The sequence below is a fragment of the Fusarium proliferatum genome (assembly GCF_900067095.1).
Source record: "Fusarium proliferatum ET1 genome assembly, contig: FPRO_scaffold006, whole genome shotgun sequence".
In the NCBI taxonomy this organism is placed as follows: Eukaryota; Fungi; Ascomycota; class Sordariomycetes; order Hypocreales; family Nectriaceae; genus Fusarium; species Fusarium proliferatum.
The window spans coordinates 2,902,867-2,925,682 of NW_022194795.1; the positions used below are offsets into that span (position 1 = coordinate 2,902,867).

General features: G+C 49.7%; 8 protein-coding genes across 8 annotated transcripts; 4 read left to right on the forward strand and 4 right to left on the reverse strand.

Annotated features, from left to right (window-relative positions):
• Positions 1–826: 826 nt before the first annotated feature.
• Positions 827–1,993, forward strand: FPRO_10028 (uncharacterized protein; the record flags this gene model as incomplete). The annotated part of the gene is made up of 1 exon (XM_031233485.1): positions 827–1,993. One exon carries the CDS (start codon positions 827–829, stop codon positions 1,991–1,993), a length of 1,167 nt encoding a protein of 388 aa, XP_031083316.1.
• A 352-nt stretch (positions 1,994–2,345) lies between these two features.
• On the forward strand, positions 2,346–4,232 carry FPRO_10029 (uncharacterized protein; the record flags this gene model as incomplete). The annotated part of the gene is made up of 4 exons (XM_031233486.1): positions 2,346–2,856; positions 2,909–3,031; positions 3,077–3,332; positions 3,380–4,232. The coding sequence occupies 4 exons, from the start codon at positions 2,346–2,348 to the stop codon at positions 4,230–4,232; spliced, it is 1,743 nt and encodes a 580-aa protein (XP_031083317.1).
• A 209-nt stretch (positions 4,233–4,441) lies between these two features.
• FPRO_10030 (uncharacterized protein) lies at positions 4,442–5,817 on the forward strand (the record flags this gene model as incomplete). The annotated part of the gene is made up of 2 exons (XM_031233487.1): positions 4,442–4,871; positions 4,919–5,817. The coding sequence occupies 2 exons, from the start codon at positions 4,442–4,444 to the stop codon at positions 5,815–5,817; spliced, it is 1,329 nt and encodes a 442-aa protein (XP_031083318.1).
• Positions 5,818–6,314: 497 nt separating this feature from the next.
• FPRO_10031 (uncharacterized protein) lies at positions 6,315–7,316 on the reverse strand (the record flags this gene model as incomplete). The annotated part of the gene is made up of 1 exon (XM_031233488.1): positions 6,315–7,316. The coding sequence occupies one exon, from the start codon at positions 7,314–7,316 to the stop codon at positions 6,315–6,317; it is 1,002 nt and encodes a 333-aa protein (XP_031083319.1).
• Positions 7,317–12,562: 5,246 nt separating this feature from the next.
• FPRO_10032 (putative monosaccharide transporter) lies at positions 12,563–14,346 on the forward strand (the record flags this gene model as incomplete). The annotated part of the gene is made up of 3 exons (XM_031233489.1): positions 12,563–13,048; positions 13,106–13,557; positions 13,611–14,346. The coding sequence occupies 3 exons, from the start codon at positions 12,563–12,565 to the stop codon at positions 14,344–14,346; spliced, it is 1,674 nt and encodes a 557-aa protein (XP_031083320.1).
• A 1,394-nt stretch (positions 14,347–15,740) lies between these two features.
• Positions 15,741–17,007, reverse strand: FPRO_10033 (uncharacterized protein; the record flags this gene model as incomplete). The annotated part of the gene is made up of 2 exons (XM_031233490.1): positions 15,741–16,766; positions 16,813–17,007. 2 exons carry the CDS (start codon positions 17,005–17,007, stop codon positions 15,741–15,743), a joined length of 1,221 nt encoding a protein of 406 aa, XP_031083321.1.
• A 378-nt stretch (positions 17,008–17,385) lies between these two features.
• On the reverse strand, positions 17,386–19,691 carry FPRO_10034 (uncharacterized protein; the record flags this gene model as incomplete). Its single annotated transcript, XM_031233491.1, has 6 exons — positions 17,386–17,887; positions 17,939–18,066; positions 18,122–18,181; positions 18,233–18,727; positions 18,797–19,247; positions 19,312–19,691. 6 exons carry the CDS (start codon positions 19,689–19,691, stop codon positions 17,386–17,388), a joined length of 2,016 nt encoding a protein of 671 aa, XP_031083322.1.
• A 1,221-nt stretch (positions 19,692–20,912) lies between these two features.
• FPRO_10035 (uncharacterized protein) lies at positions 20,913–22,397 on the reverse strand (the record flags this gene model as incomplete). The annotated part of the gene is made up of 1 exon (XM_031233492.1): positions 20,913–22,397. One exon carries the CDS (start codon positions 22,395–22,397, stop codon positions 20,913–20,915), a length of 1,485 nt encoding a protein of 494 aa, XP_031083323.1.
• Positions 22,398–22,816: the final 419 nt, after the last annotated feature.

Below are 22,816 nucleotides of genomic sequence, written 5' to 3' on the forward strand. Positions count from 1 at the left end.
ATTGGGATGAAACTCGACTCTTTTCAGAATACTCACCACTTTTTTCTTCAATAATTGATAAGGACTGGCTCCTGGAATCATGCCACCTTTCCCGCTCCAATCTTGAATAAGTCGACTCAGATGAGATATGGCACGATACCATCTCGAACCACTGCCTGCACCCCAGTCCTCCCCGCTCGGAGACAAAGTAGATCCGATAGAACAGGTAATGGAACGGGAATAGAACAAGTTAGTGAATCCACTCATTTTGGGGGTTTCATTTGGGGGTCACGATCTAATCTACCTTGCTTTATTTCGTCTCAAATGCTGATCACTCACCTTAAAACTATCTCATCCCCCTCTCTGCTTACCTTCATGAGCTTCAATCTCACAACGTGCGCGTTTGACAGGTCAGATCCCTCAAATGGCGCAACCGAATGCGCAAATTACGTACTCGGTCCAATACTTCTCTTTCAGGTTTGGTCTTGTCGGTCCGTCGGGCGGGAAATTCCCTCTCTGTTGATAATGATTCATCATAGAGTGACACAGATACGCTCGCGATCGCGCTTGATGGCGGTAGATCGCTCGATTAGGGGCGACCCTTGGAATTACTAATGGACCCTTGTTTTCTTTTCTTCCTTTCGTGATAGATATCTTGGCCTCACAGAGAATCTTTGCTCTTCAGTGATTTCGCTTTGTGATTCTGTGCTCTTTATCAGATCCCGATATCGCCGAGCCCCTCCACTACCCGAAAACTCCAGCGCCGCAAAAATAACGGACCCAAGACTCCCAGATCCAATTCTCAAGCGCATTCCTTTCACCTCACGATAATATCTCATTCTTGACCATGGCCGACGAAAGAAAACCTCTCTCAGAGGTCATCCCTCCCCTCATCCTCGGAACAGCAACGTTCAACCACCAATACCACCCCGACCCAACTCACATGCCCTACACGGACATCGTAGGCCGCGCCCTCGCCCACAACATCCTCGGCTTCGATACATCTCCCTACTACGGCCCCTCCGAGATCCTCCTCGGCGATGCGCTGCGAAAATTAACGCCTCCTCCGCCGCGAGAGGACTACTTTCTCATCACGAAAGCTGGGCGCATTGCTGGCGATGAGTTTGACTACTCGCCCGCTTGGATCCAATATAGTGTTTGTCGCAGTCTGGAACGGCTAGGCACGCAGTATCTTGATCTTGTGTATACACATGATGTGGAGTTTGTTTCGCCCGAGGAGGTCCTCGCTGCTGTTACAGAGCTGCGAAGGTTGAGAGATCAAGGTCTCATCCGCTATGTCGGAATCAGTGGATACCCCGTTGATACGCTTGCGTCGCTGGCGGAGATGATCTTGCGCGAGACTGGAGAGCCGTTGGACGCTGTCATGTCGTACAGCAACTTCTGCGTGCAGAACAGCCAGCTGGGAAACAAGGCGTTGCTAGATCGCTTCCAAGCAGCAGGTGTAGACTGCGTGCCAAACGCCAGTATGCTCGGCATGGGACTATTAACCACCCGCGGTATCGACAACAGCCCCATGCGCGCATGGCACCCTGCCCCAGAAGAACTCCGCGACCTATGCGCCAAGCTCTCCAGCATCGCCCAAGACTCAGGCGAGCATCTTGAAGAAGTTGCTATCCGGTGGGCGCTCGAGAATTGGGCGCGCGTGGGCTCGCGGTTTGGCACAAAAATAAATCCCAGCGACACAGGCCGTCTCGGCGTAAGCGTCATGGGGGTTTCCAGCGTAGACGAGCTCGAAGAAACATGGGCCCTGTGGACGAGCGTAGTAGGCCTCGTAGGCGATGAAGAAGCGACGCAGCGTAAGGTCAAGATTGAGAGTCTCGTGAGAGAAAAGATGTGGCCTGCGCTTGGGAAGTGGAAGGATTATGCGTGGGGGAGCGGCGGCCCTGACTTCGTTAATGCGAGACGGGTTGAGGATATGGGGGTCGTGCCGAGGGATGAGACGGCGGTGCGGTGGAGGTTGATACCCAGTGCCATGGACACACCGAAGATTTAGATAAGGATTATGAATGGATGACTATTTTCTGCTTGATACTGTGAGGGGTGAGATTGTTGCAGGGCCAAGAGAATAATATGGGGATGTGCATCGTATCTCGCATTCAGCATTGCTTTAGCGCGACACCGTCTTACAATTGCCGTGTCGATCATCAAGATCTTGACTCCGAGATCTCAGCATCGAATGACGATGGATCTGAAGATGCGTTTGTTTCGTATTTCGTATTTTGGACGCGAATGGTCGTTGATTGCCTTCATGGCAGGTAAAATGGAATGTATAAGAGCTCTGCTTTGTCGGAATGATGAATGACACCAAGAGCTACATGTATGACAGTCTATCACAGGCCTCAATCATGAAGTTGTCGTACTCAACCGTTTCAATCCTGTCCTTGACAACTCAGCTTACTTCAGCAGGACTGAAATGTTGTCCCCAAGGGCCTGTTCTCCCCAGTCCAACGGCCCTCAACAAGTCTCCAATCTTCCAAGCAGCCGCCACCAACCTAACCGATACTCTCAATGCAGCTCTCTCTGGCTCAATCACTGCAGGGTGGCCCATCGAGAATGTATCATTCTCAGTTGCGGTCGTAAGTGCAGATCAAGATGACCCTGGTGTGCCGATATGGGAGTACCATCACCTTGCAGCCGCCAACACAAAGGGCACAAGGGAGCTCGATAGAGATTCTCCGTATCTCATCGGATCTATAACAAAGGTCTTTACGGATTATCTACTCTTAAAGAGCGGGATGGATCTTGATGCGCCCGTCACGGAGTATCTTCCGGGGCTTGATGGAGAGTCCAAGATTCAGTGGAGGGATGTGACTTTGAGGATGATGGCTTCGTACTTGGGCGGTACACCAGCGAACTGTAAGTGGCAGTCTCTACCTAGTTCCATGCAGAACTGAAATGTTTGTTTCAGATGGGTTCTCGGACTTTTACTTCCTCAAAGAAGTCTTCCTTGCGTATGGTCTACCCCCCATTGAAGACGACGACTATCCGCCATGCGGTGTTGTAGGTCTCAATAAGGCTTGTACAGGACAAGGTACAAAGACCCCAAAGCATTGAGATCTATGCTAATGATACTCAGAAACCCTGTCAGGAATGAGCAAATCTTACCCACAGACTGCCCCCAACGAGAGACCAGCTTATTCCAACATGGCCTTTGTCCTCCTCGGCATGGCTCTTGAGAACTATACCGGCAAGACCTATGCACAGTTACTCGAAGAAACTGTCTCGGACCCTCTGGATATGTCCAACACTTTTCCTTCGCCTGGCGATGATGATGAAGCGGTAATACCGCCCGGGGATAGCAGCTGGGGCTCGGACTACAAATTGAACACTCCGTAAGTTCATCCTGTAAAGCTGCTTTTCGAGTACTGACTGTTCCTAGTGCAGGAGGATTGGTATCTTCCCTCTCTGACCTCTCCAGGTTCTCACATGCCCTCCTCTCAAGAACCTTGAACATGACTTCGCCCGAGATCAACGGCTGGCTCAAGCCCAATGCCTTTGCCGGAAATGCATACACATTGACTGGTATGCCTTGGGAAATACTGCGTCTGTCAAACCTCACACCAAACCATCCTCATGCTGTTACCGTCTATGGTAAGAATGGCGGTGCGCAGAACTACAGAAGTCAACTGAGCTTGATTGATGAGTACGGTCTGGCGATCATTATCTTGACTGCCGGTCCGATGAAGGCAGCGCCTATTCTCACGAATGCTATGCTCTCTACCTTCGTTGACGCTGCGGATAAAGCGTCGCGTGAGCAGGCAAAGAGATATGAGCAGAGATACATGAGCGATCACGAGGATGATGTTCCAATTGAGGCAGCAATGGAGCAGGACGAGGACTCATTGATCCTGGCGTCACTACGTCGCAAAGGCACTGATATTCTCTCAAGCCTCGCAGATATCTGGGGCCTTGCATTAGGTGACTTTCTCCCCGATGTTGGACCCAAGGTCAGAGTGTTTCCCAGTCAACTTCGTGAAAATGCGACATTAGATGGAAAGCCTGTTGTGAAAGAGGTATGGCATTTGTGGCCGGATCTCAAATCTGGATTCGAAACTGATCTTCCTGGGAACGAGATTGAAGGGTTGAATTGTGTCGGGTGGTCGATTCAAGATTGGGTTCATTATGGTGGTGAGCCTCTGGATAGAGTGTTGCTTTACGTTGGTGAAGATGGAGGCGTGAGAGGGTTTGAGGTGCCATTCTTGCGATCGGGAATTCTGTATCCAGCAAAATAGGACATAATGGACAATCTATCGCCATAATTCAGTAAATATTCAGTTCTAAACCAAGTCACGGAGGAATATTGAGCTCTGTCATGCCAAGAGTAAGATGACTACACATCATGATTTCAACTCATGATGGCTTACGTAACACCCCTCCCATCAAATCCATCGCGTCAAGTCCAAAAACCCGTCATCACTTCTCTCATCCTCCAACTCTCACCATGGCCGGGCCACGCAAACCCAAACCCGCGCCCCCAAAAGGCCCATCAACAACCCTCGTCCTCGACAACGGCGCCTCCACCATAAAAGCCGGCCTCATCCACTCCTCCACGATCCCCTCCGAACCCCGAATCATCCCCAACGTGATCGCCCGCGACCGCACGCGCAAAGTCTTCGTCGCATCCGAGCTGGAAAAGTGTCGCGATTTCGGCGAGATACAGTTCAGACGACCTGTAGAGAAGGGCTTCATCGTCAATTGGGAGGCGCAGAAGGAGATCTGGGATAGGGAGATTTTCGAGAGGGAGGAGTTTGAGCCTAAGGATGCGAGGTTGATACTCGCTGAGCCGCCGAATGGGCTGCCGATTCTGCAGGCGAATTGCGATCAGATTGTTTTTGAGGAGTATGGCTTTGCGAGTTATTATCGGGGGATAGGTAAGTTGTGCGATGTGCTGACAGGGTTTGAATGCTGATTGCGACAGGCTCGACGTTTAATGCGTATCACGATGTGCAGAATATCTTTCGAACGCCGCAAGAGGCTCCTACGGTCGCTAATACCCCCGCCGAAGCCGTCATGGTCATCGATTCGGGATACTCACATACAACCATCACACCGGTCCTTCGCGGCCAACCGTTACAATCCGCGATCAAACGACTAGACGTTGGCGGCAAGGTTTTGACGAATTACCTCACACGATTGATCTCTCTGCGGCATTTCGATATGCGCAATGACACATACATCGTCAACGAGATGAAAGAACTATCGTGCTACGTCTCAGCCGACTTCAAAGCCGATCTTGAAAAGTCCTGGAAGGGAACGAGAGGCGAACGCCGACCAGATTATCTGTCCGGCGGCGGTATTGCCAAGGATTACATCCTTCCCGATTTCCATACTCGCTTCAAAGGAACTCTCGTCGACTACGATCCCGCACGGCACTCCAAAGCCCGAAAACTAGCAGCCCAATCCGAAGAAGACGCCCTAACCCTCCGCAACGAGCGCTTCACCGTCCCCGAAATCCTCTTCAACCCCTCCGACGCCGGGATCCGCCAACCCGGTCTCGCAGACCTCGTGTACGAATCCCTACAAGAACTGCCCATTGGACTCTGGCCTGCTCTGCTAGCCAACATTATCGTTGTTGGTGGGAACACACATTTTGACGGGTTTATTCAGAGGCTGCAGAAGGAGGTTGTGCAGAGGGTGCCGGATGATTGCATTGTGAGGGTCGCGAGGCCTGCGGATCCGGTGACGCATACTTGGTTCGGGGGTGCGAATCTGGCATGTCATACGAATATTGAGAGGTTGGCTGTTACGAAGGCGGAGTATGAGGAGCATGGTGCCTCGTGGGTTGCGAAGAAGTTTGCTGCTGGGTTAGGGACGTGAGATGGGAGGGGGTTTCGGACCTTCTATCAGAGTTGAGGAGTGGCCCTGCTTGAGAGCGCTTTCGTTGTCCATGGTGAGACGCTTGCAGTTCTCTCACATCTTTATTGGGAAGTTGTACCAGGCGACAGTGCAGGCTGAGACCGGGCTTCATATCTGGTCACAGATGGGCAAACTGTGCTCAAACAACCCACCCCGATTGTCAGCAACGCTCCCATATCTCCATCTCCTGCAAAATCCATGCTCAGCTGGGTTGTGATGGCGGTTGAGACAAACGGATTCTACACATCTCGCACACATCACCCTATGGAGTCTCGTTCAAGGCTCCGACTGGTGTTTCTGTATCAATATGGCATTGATAACATGTATCAACGTTGTCGCTAGACGGCTTGCACTTTACAAACGCAATCAACGACAGTCGCAAGCAAACAAGTACATTACTGTAACATAGTCTACAACTAATAACAAAACGCCCGCCCATGGTATCACAAATCCCGTCCTTACTCAACATGAATCATAACCTTACCACCACTAGACCCCTTCTTCAAATGCTCAAAAGCCTTATCCGCCTCCTTGAACCCAAACGTCGAATCGATCACAGTCTTGACCTTGCCCTCTACGAGCCAATCCCTCAACTGATCTAGATCCTTCTTCTTATTCGCAGTAGCATATGTAACAAACTTTGCCTTTACACCGCCCAGAAATGACGGTCGTACCAGGTTTGTCGTTAGGCTGAGCACACTCTTGGCTGAGACATGACCGCCTACGAAGACGAAGCTGCTGCCAGGGAGGAGGAAGTCATTTGATGAGGCGTACAGGTTGGGCGGTGCATCACCGACGTTATCGACGCAGTGGCTGAAGACTTGACCGCGCTTCTTGAGCTCGGCGATGACATTGCTCGTCTTGTAGTCGATAATATCATCCGCTCCCAAGCTTCGGCACAGATCTGCTTTTCCAGTTGAGCACGACACTGTGACGGCGCATCCCAACGCCTTGGCAATCTGAACACCCCAGAGTCCAACACCGCCCGAGCCACCATTTATGAACACCTTGTCACCGCTCTTGATGTACGGCGCGATGGTCTGATACGCCGTCAACCCCGCGGTGCCTACACCAGCAGCCTGGTCCAGATCCAAGGTCTCCGGGATAACGGCATAGCCCTCCTTATCGCAGACCGTATACTCGGCCAGCGAGCCCCAAGCCTTAGTCGGCGACGCTCTAGCGAGCACGAAATCACCTTCTTTCGCATCGGTCACGTCTTCTGCGACGGAGACTACGCGACCGCTGAGGTCCATGCCTGGAATCTTGGGGAAGGATGTTATGAGGCGCGATGCGACGCCGAGCTCGCAGACTTTGTAGTCGGCGGGGTTGAGGGCTGCGCGGGAGACTTTGACGAGGATCTGGCCGGGCTTGAGGGATGTTGGCTTGGGGATTGTGGTGAGGCGGAAGACTTTTTCCATTGGGCCTGGGTGGGCGACTTGCCAGGCTTGCATTTCGGCCATTGTGAGGTTATTTCTGTGTAATTGCGTTGTCGTGTAAAGATGGTGAGGTTGAGATTGAGGATAAAGCTGTTGATGGAGTTTTGAACGATGAAATCACATGGAATAAAAGTCAATGACATGCGACGTACGCATCATGATATAAGTATCAATGACGTCTTTTAGAAAGCGGCGAAAAATAAAAATTGTTAAGAGTCTAGTGGAGATGCCTCGGCTCATGAGTCGGAAGAAAGACCAGAAAAGGTTCTTGAAGTCCGTTTATGGAGGTATTTCTATATACGACGTATCATTTAAAGTTTATTATTGAACGCTGGTATGTTATTATTCAGCTCGTTACATTCATGTCATTCGATTATGTTCTATTGTTGCGGGGAGACTTTTTCGTATTGGGTTGCATTGGCGGAGATTGAAGCTTCGAGGGGGTTCGTGGGTGGTGTTTTGGCGGAGTTTTTGTGTCTGCGGAGTTGGAAGAGATTCATTGAGATTGGACTTGCGATTCTCTGTTGACGATTTGTCCTGAACGTGTTGGTCTGTGGTGTATTCGGTGAGATTGTGCGACTCGGATCTTTCAGCATGAGTTCGCCGGTCCCTACAATGAATGGCTTATCGAGATATCCGCAAGGGTTCAATCGCGAATCTCAAGCCTCATTTCGCGAGTCAACTGCATCGCCATTGTATTTAAACATTGACTCTCGTTGACGATAACCGTTGACACGGCACAGCCCGAGGTCGGTCCGCTCGCGCCCAGTCGATGGTTTCAGAACCCAGCATAACGGTGCACACCCGGCGACCCGTGCCGTGTCTGTGAAGACGGCGCTTTGGAAGATTGCTGGTTTAGAAAGGGCGTGTGGTGGTTGGGATGTCGCAACCTTGATGAGCAGATAAGATCGTGGTGCTTGAATGGTCGTGGCTTTTCGGCATCGTGAAAGGTACCGCGTTCGAGGTGTACCGCCAGGTTGGTGATGGCGACATGCTCAGGGAGCTCCCGATTCAGGCCGCCAAAGGTTTAAAAGAAATGCATGCTGGAGGCTGGGTCGCTTCCGCTGCTGCGCGCAATTTTGTCTATAGAAAGTCAGTTATTGAATGATGAAAGGTGATGATCTTTGAGACAGCTCAATGCGATGGAACCTGTCCAACGCTCACAGAGGCTGCTATCGCAAGAATCTCATAGAGACGACTTATCGAGTCGCGATACCGGAGCTATTGAACGAGCTCCATCCGGGTGAGAACGAGCTGAAAATCGATCAATCGATCGTCATCTCTAGTCATTGTGGATGACAGATTTCGCTTCGAGACATAATCTGGAGTCCGATCGATGATGCTTACTCACAGCCCCAGAGTAGAGCAGATCTAGGGTAGCTTTCCACAATCACATCTCATTTCAGCAACGACAATCGCCAAACCGTTGCATTGTCACTGATCATCGCTTTCTTCGTATGTTACCCTGTAAGATCTAGAGATCTTCATCATGCCATGTCAAAGCGGCGGTGGCCATTGATGATATGATGGGATTTTCGCATGCACTCTTTTGACCGTTGGGAAAACACACGATACATGCAGCTCGAATTATCGTTCAGACCAAGCCAGAAAGGGCACGGAGCTCATCATCACGAGACCTCGTAGCCATTATAAAACAGGAAATAGATATACAGTGCATCTAGAGCTGACGATCTTGGCGCGCCAAGGGAGAAGTCAATTCTATGGCTGAAAGCATAACTGTAACTCTACTGCTACCTTTTCTTTTTTTCACTTTACTGATCGCTACCCTAAGGGCATGGGGGTCTGATTCATCATACTCGATGGAGTACTGGACAGTGATTGGTGAGACGATGACGAATGTCTCGTCTCGGCCGTCTGAACCGGAACGGATTCAACGTTGCAGTCTGGAATTTAAAGCAAATGGACGAATCATGGAGAGGCGATGGAATGAAGGGCTATTGTTGCATGTTGCGGGGAACAATAAATGAGATGGGATGGTGTGGATGGATGGATGGCAGCGTCGATCAGCAGGCGTGGCCAGCATCTGAGACAAGTGATGGTTGTGTTGTCCTGGGCAATCATCACAATGAGACAGTCGAAAAATCTAGAACGAATCAACACATTTTGCCATGAACTACAGAAGGATCAGTGCCGTCAGAGGCTTTCAACTAAGAGTTAGCTGAACATGTCCGATGACTTGCTGGAATCCAACGCCACTGACACTTTGGATGAGTGAGTGAGTGACCAGCAGAGCAAAAACGAACGATGCGGGAGAATGCTGCATTTGGAATACACATCCGCGTGTTCGGAAACACGGCTATTCAGAAATTCTCGGCCGAGTAGGGTATTCTAAACAATTAACCATAGTTTATAAGAAAATTCTTTCTTTTTTTTTTCTCCAGTCACGAGGAACCCCGGAGTTAGGCGTATTTTCAATGAAGCTGGGGAGAATCTGACACGATGGCTTCAGAGTGAGTCCGGCCGAGGACCCACTTGGATCAGGAGCCAATGGATTGATGTGAGCCCAGGGGTACCTTCGGCAAAGCTCAGGGAGAACTTGACGACTCCAGTTTATGGATGGAGTATTCTGCTTGGTCATGGTTGACATCAAGTTACGGATACTCTATCTCAATCAATGATCTGGTGTCTGTTCTCGTGACCCCACGCGAATATTGAGGGTCGACTTAATACAATGGATCGATTCCGAGGCCACGGTTCAGATCATGTGGTTGAAGCATCGCATCTACGGTACCTCTGGTCTGGGATGAATACCAGCATCTCGGTGCAATATCAAGTGTAACTTCAACTCCGCCGCTGACCTGCTTCATCTCCAACACATACGCACATAAAATGCACCAATACAAGATCGGTAATTAATTTACACAAAGAACCAACGTGGTAATTGCGGCTGTTCCAATCCAGTATGTAATGTTTCCATAATGGCAATAGAAACTAGACCCATTCGCGGCAACCATTTACGGCTCGTGTGAGCGTTCCTTTGAGTTCTCTTACGGAAGAAAACGCTGTATTACCAGAACCGAACGGCGCGCACCCCTGCTGTTCACTGAGTGGTGTGGTTGAAAGCTCATGTTCTTGGCCAGGCCCTTGACGTTTCGGCCCGGAAATTATGCACGATTCGCGGTGCTCGTGACGATGGTGGCTTGCTTCTCTACTTCCAACATCACCAACTTCCATCAAAATATTCTATTATCAGCTGTGAAGTCCTGGAGAAATCGTTCCTCGGTGAAACGGCGATTCTCCCCGCAGCGTCGCTTGGGCTGAAAATCCGGAGATTCTGGGGTCAGATGCATGCCACTATAGGGCATCTCGGTCGCCGACTCGGAGGCACTCTTTGACACTTTTCTCTGGGGGAGGAGGTTCTCTGGCCAGTTCCCCAGACCAGAGGGGAAAAAAAGTGAGGTCTCATGAGTGGAAAGGGTGGAAGCTATTACCCCAAAGTATTGGGTTGGCTGCGGTGGTGAGCTCGGTCAATTACAACCCATCCATGCAGTCGGGGCAGCAGGGGCGTAGCGTCTCGAGTACCACCGAGAGTCGCCCGTGGGACCCCTTTTTGTATGGATGTAATTGTCTTTTTTCTTGCTTCTGCGTTTTACTGGGTGAGCTGTTGGAAAGGGTGGTGAATTTCCCCGCGTCGGGCTTTGGAGGAGGGTTGCGAGAGACTGCCGATTACTGGCTGAAGCTTGGAAAAGAGTGTGGTGTCGGTATGCTTACGGGAAACGTTAGCATGGCATTTTTGCAGATATGGTTACAGTGATCAGCATCAAGATAGGCTTCACCTCGCAATTCAATCCAAATCTACCTTGAGCTAATCTCTAATTTTTTTTTTGTCGTACTGGTCAATGCCACGATGATTCACTCCATAGGCTATACCGCCAGCTTGGTTAAACCCTCTTCGCATTAAAGTCCGTTCCCGTCTGACTCGAAAGAATACACTCTAGAACACCTTCTGGATGCCCTTTCTCTGGTCCCGTGATGGAAGAACAAGCCGCAAGGAAATAAACGGCCGGGCGATTACTCGGCGCTTCTCCCTGTAGACCCAGGCCCGTTAACGTTATGGGTCTTCAACCGCCGTCCACTAAAAGAACACGGGCAAGTTAATTGTCGGGTCCTTTTTTGCGTTCGGCCTTACTTCGTAGCACGCCCTCAGCAAAGCCCCACGAGATTCCCCAGACCAGCCCAGATCAAGATATTGGAGCGCGTCAAGTTTTTTCTTTTCGTGATGATTTTTAATTAATTGAATGGGATCGAAATGGACGTGTTCCTGTGAGACGGTGACATGTTCACCACATGATTTAATTGTGGTACACAGAATCTTGGGCTGGTTGAGGCGGTAGAAGGGTATGTGATTGATTGTCGCTGGCTTGTTTATTGTTGGTGCTCTTCATTTATTCATCATCAGTGTCATTCTTGATTATATGGAATGCATGCATCTTCACTTAGACGCCCGACCTAGAATCGAATCTTTTACAGTTTCTCCGTATTTTTGCCATGCTTTCCCTACCCGCACCCCACTACCCGAAACCTCATGGCATGGCATTCTTTGCGGCCGCCTCCGCACTTTTCTTCTAGCCCAGGGGGCGTGCGTACAGCGTGGCAGCCCCCTCCCCCCCTGTTCCCCCATTTACCGTGCCCCATGGGCCCCCGGGACCATTTTTAGTGTCTGGCCCCTAACTATGTACGCTAACTACGGTATGGAGCTTCGCAAAGCTCCGAGGTCATGGGCACCTCACAGTCGCGGCGCCAAAAAAAACAGACGCGCGAAAGTGGTAGGATCAGAAGAATCTGGATGCTCGTGAACGGCCGATGGTTGCCAAGTTTACCTTAGTTACCCGAGTAGGCAACTTGTAACCTTGCCCCCCCTTGTAAGTTAGGTCGTTGTACCACTTGTGAAGGTCATGGTCCTTGACCTTGTTTGGATTAGCTGCGATGGGTTGGGGCAGCTTACAGCAGTGTCGAGGTGCATTGGCATGGCATGCTCTCATCCGTTCTGTTCGGTTTGGTAACAGAAAGACACACGAACTACCAGGCACATCTTCAGTTTGCCGTCTGAGATTAAATAGACCCTGCTCCCCCCTCCCTCGTACAGACTCTCTCCTCATCACAGCTCAACACTTCAACAACAGAGTCCCTGTTTCACATCCTCTCTCCTCCTGTGATTGACTTCACACAGATAAATACCCTCCCCCCTTCTCCCCTCCCCTTCATTCAATCTTCTTCTGCCTGGTTCACAAAACAGAGCAACCTTCAAAATGGGCGTTGAAGATCACAACGAGGAGCGTCGCGGCTCCGTCGCCCTCCAGACTGCCGACAATGTCGAGCAGATCGAGGCCCCCGTCACCTGGAAGGCCTACATGATGTGCGCTTTCGCGTCCTTCGGTGGTATCTTCTTTGGCTACGATTCCGGATACATCAACGGTGTCAACGGCTCCAAGTTCTTCATCCACCAGGTCGAGGGCGCTGGTGCCGACAGCCTCAGCGAGAGCCACACGTCTCTCATCACCTCTATCCTCTCCTGCGGTACCTTCTTTGGTGCCCTCATCGCTGGTGACCTTGCTGACCGCATGGGTCGCAAGTGGACTGTCATTACTGGTTGCTTTATCTACGCTATTGGTGTTGTTATTCAGATGATTACTGGTCATGGTGATGCTCTTGCTTGCATCGTTGTCGGTCGTCTCATTGCCGGTATCGGTGTCGGTTTCGAGTCTGCCATTGTCATTCTGTACATGTCTGAGATTGTAAGTCTAGCTCCTCCTCACACTGCCTTCACAGCACCATGCTAACAGCTTCGCCAGTGCCCCAAGAAGGTTCGTGGTGCTCTCGTCGCCGGTTACCAATTCTGCATCACCATCGGTCTCCTCCTCGCTGCCTGTGTCGTCTACGGAACCGAGAACTTCGACAGCATGAAGTCCTACCAGATCCCCATCGGTCTCCAGTTCCCCTGGGCCGTCATCCTCGCCGGTGGTCTCTTCTTCCTCCCCGACTCTCCTCGATACTTCGTCAAGCGTGGCCGCATTGAAGACGCCATCGACGCCCTTTCCAAGGTCCGAGGCCAGCCTAAGGACTCTAAGTACGTCCAGTCTGAGATCGCCGAGATCGTCGCCAACGAGGAGTACGAGCGCCAGATCATCCCTTCGACATCCTTTATTGGCAGCTGGGCCAACTGCTTCAAGGGCAGCCTCTGGGATGGCAAGTCTAACCTCCGCCGAACTATCCTCGGTACTTCTATGCAGATGATGCAGCAATGGTAAGTTTGCCTCATCAACACCAGAATGAACATCATTCACTAACGATAACCAGGACCGGTGTCAACTTCATCTTCTACTACTCTACCCCCTTCCTCCAGTCCACTGGTGCTATCGACAACGTCTTCCTCATCTCTCTCGTCTTCACTCTCGTCAACGTCTGCTCTACTCCCCTCTCCTTCTGGACTGTTGAGCGATTTGGTCGCCGAAGCATCCTCCTCATCGGTGCCTTCGGTATGCTTATCTGCCAGTTCCTCGTCGCCATCATTGGTGTCACCGTCGGCTTCAACCACACTCACTCCTCCCCCACCGCTGACGAGCCCGACCGCATGATCGCCAACAACATCAGCGCCGTCAACGCTCAGATCGCCTTCATCGCCATCTTCATCTTCTGGTTCGCCTCCACCTGGGGCCCTGGTGCCTGGATCGTCATCGGCGAGATCTTCCCCATCCCCATCCGATCTCGCGGTGTCGGCCTGTCCACCGCCTCCAACTGGCTCTGGAACACCATCATCGCCGTCATCACCCCCTACATGGTCGGCAAAAACCGTGGCAACCTCAGGTCCTCCGTCTTCTTCATCTGGGGCGGTCTCTGCACCTGCGCCTTCATCTACACCTACTTCCTCGTCCCCGAGACCAAGGGTCTGTCTCTCGAGCAGGTTGATAAGATGATGGAAGAGACCACTCCCCGAACCTCTGCTAAGTGGCGTCCTCACACCACCTTTGCCCAGACCATGGGTGCTGGTGAGGTCAAGCATGTCCCCAAGACTGAGCATGACGACAACGTCTAAAGATTATGAATCTTGTTAACAATTGCTGCTATTGATGAGGAGGCTATCTCTTTTTTTTAATTATACCTGAAAGTTGGGGGGTCATGATGATGACCAGGGAGGAGAACGTACATGAATGAGCATAATGTGTAGATATCAGAAACAGACTGAATATCGATTCAACTATATCAATCATCTTTGGCTTTGTGAATGTCCATTACTTTGCATTTCTAAAGTTTTTATTTTCTTATCATTATTATTATCATTGTGACATTTCTCAATCCTCAACTCTCATTCAGCTGTCTCGAGTTGCATCTAGGTTCCGGGTCCCGACATCGCAAGAACCACTACAGCAGCCAAGAGTGTTGGCTTGTTCCTCCAACAACACTCAACCAGCCCAACAAACGCCATCGATAGAAACTTGCATAAGCCTTCCGACGTCAAAATTATTATATCGCGGCAGCACAGATGCTACTCCTCAACTGCTCGTCACTCGAGGCAGCCAAACCGCAGTAGCAACACCCCCATTAGCAAAGATTCATTGGATGACCGAACAAGAAATCATGTTCAACAGTATATACAGTGTGAAGTATACTATCTTGAAGTTCAAATAAACTCAGCTGGGTGTGTGGGAACTATGTCGTGGTGTGTTCGGATGACCCGGATAGATCCAGCCAAACGGATGCTTCGGGGGCAAGATTTGATCAAGATACCTACAAGGAACGAAAGTCTAGTGAACGCGAGATGCGACGGGTTTTAATCGGTCTTGATCAGTTGATCTGTGCTTGCTGCTGATGGAAGATCATAGGCTTGGAGAGTCTTTTGGGGTTAGATGTTTGCTTCAGGGCCGGCCGGCAATGATAAAGTCATGCCACAGAGACCTATGCGGGAACTCGAAAGAAGACCTAAAGTAGATTCATTGAGTTGGGCTTACGTTGAGAAAAGGCGTATAAAGATCGGTTCACAAATCTGGACTTCGCGGCTAGCTGATGCCCCATGGGTAGTTACTGCTGCCCTCATGAAGGCGAGCATAAACCATCTGCAACTGCTGGCTTGTATCCGAATGATTAGGAACATGAGGATGCTGATAGTTCGGGACCTAATGGAAGAAAGAGACGTGAAGCAAAAACGCTCAGCAAAAAAAGCTCAGGCCTCGATCTTAAGCCATGAATAGACTTGGGCAAGTTTAGTATAAGTTTAGAACGCCTTTAGCTAAGTACTGTATCTGGTGCACTGATATCAAGCATGCTGTTCTCTTTTTTGCCCAGCGAAGAAGGCACATTCGGTGCTCTGGAATTGATAGACTATATCTCGTATCTTCGCAACTGACATAGGGAAGACGAAGACTGCATATAGAATCATGGCTTCATAACTCTTCATCATATCTTTTCATTAGCAACAACAAGTTTTATGGTTCATGGAAACTCTGCCAACAAAGCCTCAAAAGCCTGAATCAAATCTCCCTTCAGATCCTCCAAGTCCTCCACTCCAGTACTAATTCTCAACATTCTCTGATCCTCACCACGGCTCGACATAGCACGCCACTCACACAAACTCTCAACACCACCCAAGCTAGTCGCATGTTGAAAAATGAACAGCTTGCTCGGTAAACGCTTCGCATGCTTTGGGTTCTTCAGCCATAGACTAAACACTGGGCTGTGACCACCTGGCATTTGTCCCTTCAGCCACTCGACATCTTGTTGGATGGACGAATGTGAGATCTTGTGGACTATACGGCCGATGACGGATGATGAGTCTGAAAGACCGGCGTTGAGCCATGATACGAGTGCTTCGGCGGTTTGGGACTGACGCATCACGCGTAGGTGAAGAGTTCGTAGTGATCGAATGCCCAGCCAACCCTCCAGACTTCCCATGACATTTCCTAACACCATTCGCTCATCTCTCAATGTCTGCTCCAAGCCTGACTTGACTTGCTGCGGAGAAACGATGACAATACCGCAGAGCATATCAGAGTGTCCTCCGATATACTTCGTCCCACTGTGCATAACCAAATCCGCTCCGAACTGAATCGGATCCTGCAAAGGCGGCGGTGCAAGCGTAGCATCAACCGTAAGCAACGCCCCAGCCTCTTTGGCCTTCTTACTAAAGAAGGCGAGATTTCTCGCTTCGCCTGTTGGGTTCAGTGGTGTTTCGATATGGATCATATCCCCGGGCCCCGCTTGATCTAGATCATCGAGCGAAAGCTTCTTCAGGCCGTTGAGCTTTGTCATGAGCTCAATGACAGCGTGAACACCGTGATAACCATCGGAGATAAAGACTTTCTTAGGATTGATGGCGACCAGCATGGAATGAAAAGCTGCGACGCCGCAGGAGTATGATACAACGGGGTTCTTGAACAGCGTCTTGAGAACGATTTCTAGTCTGTTGTAGTTGGGGGCTGTGTAGCGAGAGTAGACGTGTGAGTCGAATGGGGCATTTGGCTATGAATGTTAGTTATTTTTGAGTAAAGACGAGGAGGATGAGTACATCGTCGTTTTCCATTTCAACGAGATCATCAGGGTTACGAGCATAGCGGTAGTTAACAGCGGAGTGCATAGCCGGGGCGATGGCCCGGTGAGGACTGACAAAGTCATCTGCGTGAACGGCCTGAGTTGAGAAATGGAAGTTTGGTAGGGCTTCGGAGTGAGCTTCGGCTGTGAGGATGAAGTTGTTGGATGCCATGTTGAAGGTTTTTCTCAATGATTCGGCGATATCGGGACCTTCTTTGTTCAAGGAAATTACTGCGTATTTTATATTATTTTCTACTATCGGATCTCGGTCGGATCGTCGGCCGGTATATAGCTATCTACTATGCTATCTTGACAAGATGGCTGCGAGCTAATGTCATGACATTGAAAAGGGCGCACAAGCATCTCGGTCCGACACCGGAGTTCGGTATCATGATGTTTCTCCCACTCAACGCTCGCAATTTGATCAGACAGAAAGATAGTAAACTCTGCTCAGTGGATCTGGACATATTGTTACATAACCATTCAATTACTCAGTGCCTAAAATCTCATCCCCGAGATACCAGATTTCCAGTGGTGACCCTCAGCTAACTCACAGATTAGACCTCAAGACCTCCGACTCTGCCTTTGCCTTTCCATACAACTCCTTGAAAACCAGATCATCCAAAAGCGCCTCAGAGCGATGATAGAAAGGTCTACGGAAAGGGAAAAACGGCACAGAACACTCCATATTGTCCAGGGCAAAGATTCGCGAGTGAAAGTCAGCCTGTAGATCGTACTGGATCGAATACACAATGAAGGGGAAGTCGTGGGCAAGCACGAGCATCTGCTCCTTGATATAGCTGTCTGTTAGTTTCTTTTCCTTTATAGAGAGGTATTTGTTCGAGTTGAACCCGTTTTTCTTCATGGCTTCCAGGTCTTCCTTTGTGAATCTCAGGACTCCAGTTCTGAATTGCCCGGAGCCCGGGGATACATCCCAGAGTATGGGGCTGTTATAATCGTTGCAGCATATATCCAGTGTACCAGTGATTTTTGCACCAGAACCAGCGAGTTCAGACTCAGCGAGGAAGAATCTCTGCCAGGCCGTTTCGTATCTGTAACCCTCTGTCAGTAGCCAGATACCAAAAGGAGTCAACTTCGCTTACCTCGTCATGAGAGAGTTGGTCTCGGATGTTCCAAAGACCAAGTTTTCGAAGTTCTGGCTTGTGGAGAACCCTTCTGGATCGTCATCACTGCTGATACCTCCCCAGGAAAAAGCCGAAAGATGAAGCCACTGCAGGAAAACGTCAATGTTACACATCCCCAAGTGCCTGAGGTGCAGTACTCACCTCCGCAGGAAAAACACGAGATTTCAGCCGTTTGCTGTCCCAGCCCATGGCGCTACCAATCTCAACGAATGTAAGCATGTAGGGGGCTGATGAATATCAGTGGCAGCTCACCTCTGTCGCTGAGACACCTCCCATGATCTCCTTCTGGCCCGCCTCATCAGGCCGTTTCCCAGCAGCCCGTTGGATCTTGTCAACATCGAGATCATTCCACAGAATCGCTGTCCCACACCCAACTTCATATACCTTGCTCAAAGCCTTAACGCTCTTCTTCCTCTTCTCCCGTTTCTTCTCAGCCAGGGCGCGTGCTTTCGCCTTGAGGTTGTTGAAGGGTCGAGGCACTTTCTTTGGGTACTTTTCCTTGAGACTCTTCAAGTCTTCATCCTCTGAATCGTGACTCTTCCCGCTCTCTTTCTTCATGGATGCCTGGAGGGCGATGTCAGCGCCCCCAACTTTAAGCATAATGCCGTTGCAGAGATCGTATAGTTTCTGATTGACACGTGGAATAGGCCGAATTGGGGATCCTGTTTTCTCCAGTGATTCCATGTATGTATTCCAGTCCGTCTGGTGGATATAAGTCTCATAAAGGTTGAAAGGATCGTGGGAAGTCTGCAAATGATGGTGGTATTAGTTAGCTGCTTGAGAGAAAGGTTTATGACGTGCAGACTATGAACCTACCATGATGTAGCCCTCCTGTTTTTGTTCTGGGTGGATCTGAAGCTTCCATGGATAATGAATGGGACCCGGGGAGTCTGGATCCGAAGTATTGTGGATAGCGTCGATGAGAACTTGGAAAAACTTGTCCGGAGTCATAGAGAACCTTTTTGATATCATGGCCTCATGACGGCCTTTCAATGGCTTGATAAGGATTGGCGATCTGAGAGAAATATTCAGATGTCGCACGGGTTTTCCTCCGTGCTTTGAAGTAGTGTCAAGAATGCCCATCTGTGGAAGGACGTCATGCCAGCCCTGCCATTCTTTCGACAGTTGGAGTGTATCAATATCGCCGGTCTCAGTTCTTACAGGGATTTTTGGAAACCCCTCCATAAAGTTAGGTTTCCAATCGTTTGTGCGTTTCAAGAACTCTTCTTCCAAATTTTGCCACGCTGATAGTTCAGACTCGGACTCCCTGGATAAGACAATGCAGTCAGAGTTACCCGAAAGAAGGGCTTCAAGATGGGACTGGAACTTACATTTCCTTAGTCTCTCGTGACCAGTTGATATCTTGCTGAGACCCCAGGACAATGAGGGCAAAGAGCGAAACAAAGAAGTCTTTCTTAAGATCGTCTTGGAATAGACTTTGATGCTCTTTGCTTTTGGCCTCGATCCTGATGTAGGCCGGCAGCCGTTTCGCACCTGGACCCGTGGGACAAGGTGCGTAGAAAGGGTATGGCCTCTGTATTGTTCTAGGGTTAAATTCCCAAATGATAGCGTCGAAGCCCTTCGTGTGAACTTTGCGCCATAGTCCCTCACTTGAACGAGTTCTCCCCGCAACGAAGTCTTTGGTTTCATATTCATTGACCACATAATCGTGGGTTCTATGGCTGAATGAAGGTGCTTTGTTACTCTCCATGTTGGTAATGGTGGGATTCTGGTTAAGAATACAACAAGTATTTTTCAATATAAATGATTATGAAAATCAATCTTGGTTGCTGAAAAGCATATATTGCACTTTATGAATGAAATGCTATGTGTCCAGCTGTTAGTGCTTTTACTACTAGAGCAATGCATTCCTTGCTCCCCCAACCCGATTTGAAGCATGGTAAGTGGCATTGGCATAGGACTGACTCTTGTTACCCAAGTCGCAATGGTCATTAGCGTCAATACTTGCCTCGTATACAATAACATATGGATGTTTGCGGTCATTCAGACACTGAAAGCTACAAAACTCGGTTATTGCGGCACAAAGAGACTAGTCATTAGGAATGTGATGTGACCCTTTTGAAATGAGCATTGCATGATGCCGGAAGTTTAACAGAGATGCGAGACCCTCTTTCAAGTTTGTCTGAAGTCATTTCCCCGACCCCCAAAGCCGTGTCTAAGCCCTATTTACAGCCCAGAAGTAGATTAGGAAGCTAAAAAGAGACATCAAATTGTGTAAGGTTGGCATGGGGTCCAAGATATGTAGACAGACCGCTTACGGGCAAGTTGCTCAAGAGGGCATGCGAACGATGCGGAACTCGGGTTTCTTTGCGCATCAACATACCCGACACTACAGAGGCCAGTATCTGGCTACGCATGTGAAGCCCAAAGAAGTTTAGAAGGAATGTTGAGGATACGACATATGTGATACTGTGATACTATCCTTTGACCTTTTAGAGTTCCGCATACAGATGACTGGCCTACTATGCGAAATGGCAGCTACTTAAAATTGAGTTTTGAGGAGAAACATACTGGCTGATGGTGTTTTCTGAATCTTCTTTATATCCTTCGTGATAGTTGCATCTGATGAAATGTGGCTTGCTGTGTCCGGATTCGGCACTCAGCTGAAGTGATTCAAGCCATGGTTGCCGTTTTGCCGTTCTTGTATCCAAACTTCTGCATGGCGTTATACATTCCAACGTTCTTTTGGGGATAAGCCTCACCTTGCACGGCGTCTGTGGAACTCAAACGAGTTGACTTGGCTTGACCAGAGGAGGAAAGAAACCTCAGGACCTTGACACTAAGCAGAAGTATTCAGGTAAATATAGCCTAAGTTTAGGGGAGTATTTACTAAACTTAACGTAATTTATAGTACCTTTTCAAGTTTAGATGAAATTGACAAAAAGCCAGCAAGCAAATCTTATCTAACAGCCTAGAGCTTTGCCTTGGGGTCCTCCTCAGCAGGTCCTCCGCCCTCAGTATCATCATACTTGATAGCCATGAACTCTCCCGGGTAATACTTGGCAGCCCACATTTGTGCCAGCATCTTCTGATCAATGTCCTTGAGATAGTAGTTGATGGGAATACCAGACGTTCCCTGCGTAGCCTTGCCCAAGTAATCCTCCAGGGCTGTCATCATAGAGTTTACATCAAGAATCTTATTCTTTTCCCCATCAATCGTCGCCAGAGCACTTAATGAAGACTCAATCTTCTTGCCTTGCATCTCAGATGCTTGGCCAGTTGTTCTTGAAGCTTCGGCCATGGACTGGACGGAGGATTGATCTGACGAGACTGCATTCTGCATAGCAGCAACAGCCGCCATGTTGGACTTGGGGTCAAAGTCGTTGAACTTGCTGACAGCAGTTGCGACTTCGTGGGCTACCATTGAGGGGATAACACCCATTGACAGGACCGTGACGTGAGACTGGATGTTCTGCTGGCTGAGGAGATTCTTGACGTTGCTGGCAAAGTTGGAGTCCACGCCAACTTTACCCTCCGCCTTGGCGAACCAGGCACCCACGTTCATGGTCGACTGCATCTGTGAGGCAGCGGCCTCCATAGATTCTGAAGCAGACGAGGACGTGGTGTTGAGCACATGGACCATGCCAACGAAGCTAGATCCATAGGTGACACCGGAAATAATCGAGAACTTTTCCTTGTCTTCCTGGCTCTCGTTCATCGCGCACTTCATCATGCTTGATCCACTGGTGGGATCAAGCTTGCTCCCAGGGAAGAGATGGTTCCAGACCTTGATAGCCTTATCGACGTGTAGCACGAAAGGAGCCACGATCGAAGCATTCTTGTGCGTGCAACTCACAGACAGAACCAGTGTGCCCTCGATGCTGTGTGAGCTAACCTGACGACTGACTTGTCTGGAAGCCGCATTTCCAATCCTCATCGACTGTTTTGCCCCGAAGACACTACTGACAGCCCCAGACACATACGACGCGATCTGCGCACTATAAGTCGCTGAGTTTTGCGAATTCGAATCAAACGAAAAATACTGGACATCCATGTTCATCGTGTCATTCGCCAGCGCAATGGTTCTGATCTCACTGCGCAGATAATCAACAGGACTCTCGATCTGCTTGTGGACAGAGTGGATGTCCTTTCTTATAGCGGTGATCTGAGGTTCAGCTGCCATTTTGGTAGCGGCGTAGGCACCAGCCGAAGCCTCGACTGCGGCATTGAGCTTCTTGAGCTCTTCATCGAGAGCATCGGTCCCGACACCGAGGTTCTTGAGCTCCGTCTTTGTCATGGTGAGACTGCGCTTTGAGGAGATGAGAGAGTTGAGAGCGTCTTGGGCAGCGTCAACGGGGGCTTGGAGAGCTGCAATTGCCTCGACGCTCTTGAGGGCGTCTTGGTTTACAACGCTCATGAGGGTGAGGCTTGAGTCGTAGGGGATGGAAGTGGGCATGATGATGGATTGTCCGAATTGGACTGAAGTGAGTTGAGTATGCTGGTTCTAGAAAATATTGATAAGTTTGGAAAAGTCTGGGAGAAAAAGGAGATGGAGATGTGTGTTGATCTTGGTCGGAGCTTTGTATAATTCAATAGTTCACAGCTTAGTATCTTTGCAGGAGCTCTCTGAGGGCGATCAGCAGGGAGCACCAAAGCTGCCATGTGCCAAACGTCCTGCGAGAGCTTGACAAACGGCCAAGCCCCAAGCCCATGAAAGCTAGTTGAACTAGAATGGCGTAATAGGAAAGACTGAAAACGGCAATTTATACTGCGGCTGATGGTATTGGTATGCATTTTCAGCTCCTGGTCGGCAGGAATGTCACCCAACGTCTAATTGACTCTGTCTTATCTTTCTAAGTTCTGCCAAGAGCAAGG